The sequence below is a fragment of the Gadus morhua genome, chromosome 21 (assembly GCF_902167405.1).
Source record: "Gadus morhua chromosome 21, gadMor3.0, whole genome shotgun sequence".
NCBI lineage: Eukaryota > Metazoa > Chordata > Actinopteri > Gadiformes > Gadidae > Gadus > Gadus morhua.
The window spans coordinates 20,568,058-20,575,557 of NC_044068.1; the positions used below are offsets into that span (position 1 = coordinate 20,568,058).

The 7,500-nt window shown below is 43.4% G+C and overlaps 1 protein-coding gene across 1 annotated transcript in view; it reads right to left on the reverse strand.

Annotated features, from left to right (window-relative positions):
• Positions 1–3,465: 3,465 nt before the first annotated feature.
• Positions 3,466–7,500, reverse strand: part of gja1b (gap junction protein alpha 1b) — a 6,332-nt gene continuing 2,297 nt past the window's right edge. Inside the window, exon 2 of the mRNA XM_030345664.1 lies at positions 3,466–6,589. Within this exon, the coding sequence (XP_030201524.1) occupies positions 5,413–6,582 (1,170 nt within the window). The 5' untranslated portion in view covers positions 6,583–6,589 and the 3' untranslated portion in view covers positions 3,466–5,412. The remainder of the gene's footprint in view (positions 6,590–7,500) is intronic.

The window sequence follows — 7,500 nt, forward strand, 5'->3', positions numbered from 1 at the left end:
GACGTAGACCAGCTCTGCCATGAAAGCCACTGCACCACCCTACCCTGCGGTGAGCCTGTGGTGAACAGGCAGCCGGAAATGTAAGTCACACACTGAGGTCTTTCATTGTTTAAGCTCAAGGAAACCTAACAGCTACTCTTAAACGCTCCTCATTCTCCCAGCTCTACATAAGCCCTCCCTCCCTCAGGTAAATGCGGGGCTCGAATATTACAAATACATCCAATAAATCCAGTTAATCTCCTCTTCTTGGCTCAATATAAAATACTCCACAAAGAGTACGTGTTCTTCATGGCAACTTACAGAAATGTGCAAGTGACGGGTGGTACGTCCGGCATGTGTTTCAATATGAATAAATGTATTAATCAGTTTGTTAATCAACAATGGAGATGTTGCGGAACGGGCCGGGCTGGTAGCCAACCGCTGGATGGATCTAGCGGTCTGAGAACCTCAAGAACTCATGAGCCCCTTGACCCTGAAGGTCCATCGGCAACCCTTAAAGGAGCATTTCACCGGTGGAGGCATGAATATGTATTGAAAGTGGGTCCTATATGTAGTCGAATAATAAAATAAAATTGTAATTTGGTGCCGTCTTTACCGAGGAAAAGGCAGAAAGTGACTTTTTGGCGCTTGTGGATTGAAGACAACAAATCCCACCATGTGCCACGATGCACAGCTTCGCTGGCCACTCCCGCTGATCTAGATCAGTGGGTCCCACCCCCTAGTGCTTGTAGTCTTACGAGAATCCTCCCCTCTTACACTTCCTATTTACTTCTACGCAAAAATCGTCATGTTGCGTCATCTTAAACAGGAAGTGTTGGAGATCGTTACGGATCTCTCCAGTCTCTCAAGAAAATAAGGGAATGATGCATGACCATTCAAAAATATGAGTGGGTTTCTAACGATACAAAGCTGGATGGAAATGGGTGAAGTTTCCCTTTAAAGTGATCTGGTTCAGATCTTAGGAGGCGACATTTTCTCTCTTCTTCTCTTTTCTCAAATCCAGTCAAGTCCATTTTATTTCTATAGCCCTTAATCACGCAGTCACAGTTTAAAAGAGCTCTGATCTCTTAGTCTGGCTTAAAAGAAAGGAATTGAATTGGGATCCGCTATTGATCAGACAACCTGCCACAGCACTAGCGAAACAGCTAGCTTGTGTTCCAGTTCATTGTCAATACATTAACATGTTAATTGTTTGTTTATTCTACCTAAAACCACTTTCATTTTCCACGTTGGTTCTGAAGTCTGGTGAGAAGGTGTTAGTAAAAGGGAGAGGTAGATAGACTTGCCCTATTTCTTCATCTCCGTCTCTTGCATTCTCTCTGTTCTCTACTCGCTTTAATCTCTCTCTCACTCTCTCTCTCTCTCTCATTCTCTCTCCCCCCTCTCTCTCTCATTCTCTCTCTCTCTCTTTCTCTCTCTCTCTCATTCTCTCCCCCCCTCTCTCTCTCTCATTCTCTCCTCTCTCTCTCTCTCTCTCTCTCTCTCTCTCTCTCTCTCTCTCTCTCTCTCTCTCTCTCTCTCTCTCTCTCTTTCTCTCTCTCTCTCTCTCTCTCTCTCTCTCTCTCTCGCACTCTCTACCTGTCGTACTCCCTATCTCATTCTTCTTCTCTATTTCATACTCCCTCTATTTCTCTCTGGGTGTCTCTTTCTGTCTCTCTGTGTGTCTCTCTCTCACTCTCTCTCTGTGTCTCTGTCCCTCTGTTTTTCTGTCTCTCTCTGTCTCTCTATATCTATGTCTATGACTTGCCCTATTTCTTCATCTCCGTCTCTCGCATTCTCTCTCTCTCTCTCTCTCTCCCTCTCTCCCATTCTCTCTCCCCCCCTCTCTCTCGTTTTCTCTCTCTCTCTCTCTCTCTCTCTCTCTCTCTCTCTCTCTCTCTCTCTCTCTCTCTCTCCTCTCTCTCTCTCCTCTCTCTCTCTCTCTCTCTCTCTCAGCCACATGTGGTCCTCGTGCTGCCAGTTCTTCAGACATGTGGTTTGATTTAGAGCTGTGGAAAGGTTAAATAGGAAACTTGGAGAGCTGAAAAAGAGCTGCGTCCTTTCCCATTAGGAGGTTTCACTATGGCTCACAGAGGCATTGGTCCTTCTGAGTCTCCTTCAGGACTACAGCCAATCAGCAGAACTGTCGCTACCAGAGGACTTCCTCCGCATTACAGGGATGGGGTGGGGGAGGGGTCCTTAGAAGCAGTTCCAGTATATTTCCTTAAGAAGCTTTCATTCTATTTTCTTAGATCAGTCTCAGCTTTTGGAAGTGGCTGAGGTGTACGTTTAAATATATGACCTGTAAACTCAGTAAACATGTGACATAAGCACTGTTATAGAAATTGTGCAGTTAGCATAGAGTATAATAGCCTAGACATCTCATTTTCTATGTCATAATATTCATTCAAGAAATTTGTATCATTAAACATATATATTATAAATAGAAATAATAAAAGGGCATACTTTCTCAATGTGACAGATGTGACAACTTGAATTTTATAGTAAGGTAAGTAATTTAATGGTGCCGACCGAATTATGATAATTGTTGTAAATTAGCTTTCTCCAAAAACACTATGATGCAAACAACAGTTGACTGGCTCAAGCTTATCTATGTTTCTGTATCTGTCCCTATTCAAATAATCCTTGAAATAATTAATATACCGACCAATCAGAAGAGCGCAATTGGTGGGTGAGAGCTTACAATGAACATCAGTGAGACAAAGAGCCACAGTGTCGCAGCTTTTCAAGTGTTGCTTTATAATACAGATAGAAAAGCTATGGAGGGAGTTTCAGGTCTGGACACCAAGGATAGCCACTGCTCCTTTTTTGTTCAATCAAAAAATTAACAGAAATCTTCACAGAAGTTTTTTTTCAGATTAGGAGTTTTTTTTGCTTTACGTTCAACCTGATACAGCCGGAAGTAAAATTAGCTCCCCAATCACTTTGATTGGCTGGAGTTATCTGAACGATGTAAGGCTGCTCCTATATTCGGGAATCAAGGCCTACCAAAGTCAGAACGATGCTCACTGCAAAACGCAAACGCGAATATCAGGGTCAGGACTCACAAGGCTTGGAAAATCCTCAAATTAATTATAGAACGATATGCCTATTCAAACATGCATATAAACTACTGAGTATTTAAAGAAGGCAAAAACTGATAGTTTGGCAAATTATTGAGCAATCATGGCCGATTCTCCTATTCTGGGATGTCAAATGTTTGTGGTTATATGTCCTCTGATAGGCCTTTGTTGACAGGCACCATACTGTTTAGATCAAGTCCCTCATGGACGTATTTCAGAGGAGCGTTGGAGTGACCTGTTGAGGGTGGAGCAGAGAGGAGCTGGCTATATGAAGGTGGTTGTTTCTGTTGGAGGGACTTTGAATTTGTATTTGTGTGATAAGGAGACATACTGAGCCTGTTACTATTCTATAACTGATATGCAAAAAGAAACATCACACAGAGATTCAAGGAATCAACCAGTATATTGAGAAAGAAAAACTTTATTGGTTAAAATAGCTTTCACATGAATGAGTTTCGGGTTTTGCGGTGAAGCACCTGCACACTGTACAACAGTGGATCCTCATGGCTGCATGGAACCAATCTGCTAAACAGGAACCCCTTCCTGCACTGTGAGCCTCCTGCCATGTGGCCTGAGCAGAGCTGATGGTACAAGGGACTCATGTTTGGAGTAATGCACTGTGGTGAATTGTTGATTGATAAAAATAAATTAGTAACATGCATATCTTAAAACACTTAGTTTTCGCATCATATTACACCCCTAGTGTCACTCAATCTCAGTGCAAAGGCCATTGTAGCTGAAAAATCCATGAAAGTTGTACCGATATACTAAGGTGTAAAGTTGACAAAAAAAGGAACGTGAAATTTCCAAATTTATATTCATCCTACTCATGTGTGGTGGTGGTGGAGCTACATTGGCATATACCTTCTTTCTTTTGAACATAAATGACTAAATATTAGTCCAGATCTATAAGGCAGTCTTCTAAAAACTCACATTTTTATTTGTGACACGGTTAGCTCGATTTACAGTACTAATTATCTAATTCTCAAGCAGCAATGATTACATGGAGCTTTAAACAAAAGAATAGAAAAAACTCAACAAAAAGAAATAGGTCAAATAGGACATGAAATCATTCTACTGCCTTCCCCTACAAACCCCAAAAAGGAAAAAAGAGAGAAAATGCTTTGTATGAGATAATAATAATCTTAATATTAATAATAATAATCATAATAATTATAATAAAGCCTTTTTTATAATTTCTTGACCATAGATACAACCAGATTATATATGTTTTAAAGGTTACTGTGTAACTCATCCTACAGCAGCCGAAAGCAGTCCAACCCCAACAGCCTCATCTACAGCGTAGCTCCATTAACGCCACATCATACAAATAAAAAGAGTTAAAACATACACTGACACCATACACAAATTCAAAGTTTATCAGGAGACAACAATCCATAGTGACTCACAAATTCAATTATTTCATTTTTTATATGTACCGTCAATAAATATGCAGATTTTTGGGAAGTGACTTGACAAAGTTTTTGTATAACAGACCTTGGATAGTAGTCAAATTTTCCTCTTAGTGGTCAGTATCCTACAGATACCAAGCAATAAATAAATAATTATTGACGTTGATGTTGAGCATTCTTCTCCTGGTTTTCCATTTAGTAAAACACAGGGTCCAAAGAGGCTCTAAGTTGTTTATCTATGCAATGCTAATGGTAGAATTAGTTGAACACTTTGTTGAAGCTATCGGCAAACATAGGGCGCATTAGAATTTAATCCAGGATCAGTCAATTTGGATGTTACAGGAAATATAGAAGTGTGATTCTACGCCAAATAAGACTGTAGGGTCAAACCCCTCAAGCAAGTCGAAAATAAACCTCTTCAGAATATGTGCAATGCATCTCGACGGAATGTTGAATGACTGTTGCCTGTGTGTTTTGTGCTTGTGTGTGTATGTGTGTGTGTTTATGCATGCCTGTGTGTTTGTACTTAACATCCTTATAGTATGCATGGGTTTGTCCTTCATTACGTAATGTTGTATACCTTTAGATATTAGGAGTTATGATCTACAACTTCTTTCAAAGTGGATTATGGTATGGGTTTTAAGAACCAGTCAATTTTAGTACAATTACACTTTACCATGTCGCTTTGTTTAAAGCCAGATTAGCTCAGCTAAAAGGATTCAGTAAAGTCATACAAAAAATAGTACCTCTGACAGTGTTAACATATTCTAAAGTCTCTTCTAATCCTCTAGGAGTCGCTTGTACACAGTGATTCAGATTTAGCCCCTCTTCTTCATTGCAAAATTTCCCCCAAATACTTCCTGGTCCCTCCCACTGCACCTCTCCTATTGGCCAGAAGCCTGGTGTGGTTGGAGGAAGCTCACGGGGCCTAGGTGGGGCTAGACGTCTAGATCATCTGGCCGCGGCCTGACACTCATCCGGCTGCTGGCCCGGCTGCACGGCCGCGGCTCCAGCAGCGCCAGGGGCTGCATCTCGTGTGCAGCTGCGGATGACGTCAGTTTCTTATGCTCGTGCGTATCGTCGGGGAAATCAAAAGCCTGCGCGTGGGAGTTTGAGATAGTGCTGCCCGCGCCGTGCTGGCCCAGCTGGTTCTGCTCCGTGGAATAGTTGGTCCAGTTCTGCTCGGTGGCTTGCTTGTTGTAGTTGCGACATGAGCCGGTACCGCGCTCGCCCGTGGCCAGCTTGTAGCCCGGCGGGGACATGGGCGAGAGCGGGGCGGTGGGGGAGGAGCAGCCATTGTAGTAGGCGTACTTGGCTGTGGAAAGATCTTTGGGGGTATGGCTCAGGGTGCCAGCGCTGGGGTAGAGGGTGGGCGGCTGGCGGCCCTTCACACGGTCCTTGATCCTCTTGAAGAACACGTAGAAGAGCTCGATGACGTTGAGCAGCAGGGACACCAGCGACACCACCAGCATGAAGATGATGAACACCGTCTTCTCTGTGGGCCGAGACAGGAAACAGTCCACCCTGTGGGGACAGGGTTCTCTCTCGCAGGTGTACACCGCTGCCAGACTGAAGCCGTATATGTACCACTGGATGACCAGGAAGCCCACCTCGAACATGGACTTGAAGAAGATGCTGACGATGTAGGTTCTCAGCAGGGCGCCCTTCATCTTCACCTTGCCGTGCTCCTCCAGGCCGTGCTTCAGCTTCTTCATCTCGATCTTCCTCAGCGGGATGTCAACGTCGCCGCCATCGTTCTGCACGGCCTTCAGCATTTCCTCCTTCCTGTTCAGCTTCTGCTCCTTCCTCATCAGGTAGAAGACGTGGGCCAGGTACAGCAGCGTGGGCGTGGACACGAAGATGATCTGCAGCACCCAGAAGCGCACATGGGAGATGGGGAAGGATTTGTCATAGCATACGTTCTCGCAGCCGGGCTGCTGAGTGTTGCAGTTGAAGGCCGACTGCTCGTCGCCCCAGGCGGACTCCACGGCCGTCCCAAGGACCAGGATCCTGAAGATGAAGAGGACGGAGAGCCACACCTTCCCCCCAGCGGTGGAGTAGGCCTGGACCTTGTCCAGCAGGCGGCCCAGAGCACTCCAGTCACCCATCCTCTAGCTGGAAACAAACAGTACAGGAAGGTCGGATTCAGTAGGGGTACACAGGTTTATTCAGAATAGCTTCCAAATACATTTACATCGGTTTACTTCCAGAAGGAACGACCAAACATTGGACAATCAAACAATTCTTGATTTGCATGGTAAAACCCAAGAGCCAAGCAATGACTACCATCATTGATGGAGATCTCAATATGGCGGCCAGGATGTGGTGACAACAGCCTCGGAGCAGAACAAAACGACTGCGTAAGGACAAGGCAACAATAGATTCAAACAAGGCTTGAGGTTCAAATTGTTTCAATTTGTCGTATCATTAAAGGGAACAAGGCTTATTAGACGTACTGAATGTACATGTGGAGGAGATGAAGTGAGAAACAGACGCAGACTAACAGTTGAATCTCCCTCCATCAGCAGGACTATAAAAAGAGCCCAGAGCTGGTCCTCATCAACCCATTGTTTGTTAACAACTCCAATAAACACAAGAATGCAGAAATGAAGGACGGAGAGGGAAAATTAAATATATCAAATGCTCTGTTTGTGTGTTTAAATGTATAGTTTTGGCTTTGTGTGGTGTTAAAACAACCAAAAGGGAAAGAAAATCCCCCTTTTTTTCATTTCCAATTACAGTCGCTTACTGGCTACTGCTGAAAAAGCCTTTCAACCTCTAAAATAAGTACCATTTTTTTCCTGCTGAAGCTTCCCCTCAACAAAGAGACACATAGCATACAGTGCACCATGGGAAGAGCCCATAGAGAGCAAGGCATTTAAATTAACTTCATGAAATGATTATTAGATTATTAAACAATGTATTTAGACATATACTGTATATACGTAATAATACCATTATATTATCAATTCACTATAGAGATTTCCCTGGCCTGTTTTCTTTTGAGAGTATGCATTACCTTTTAA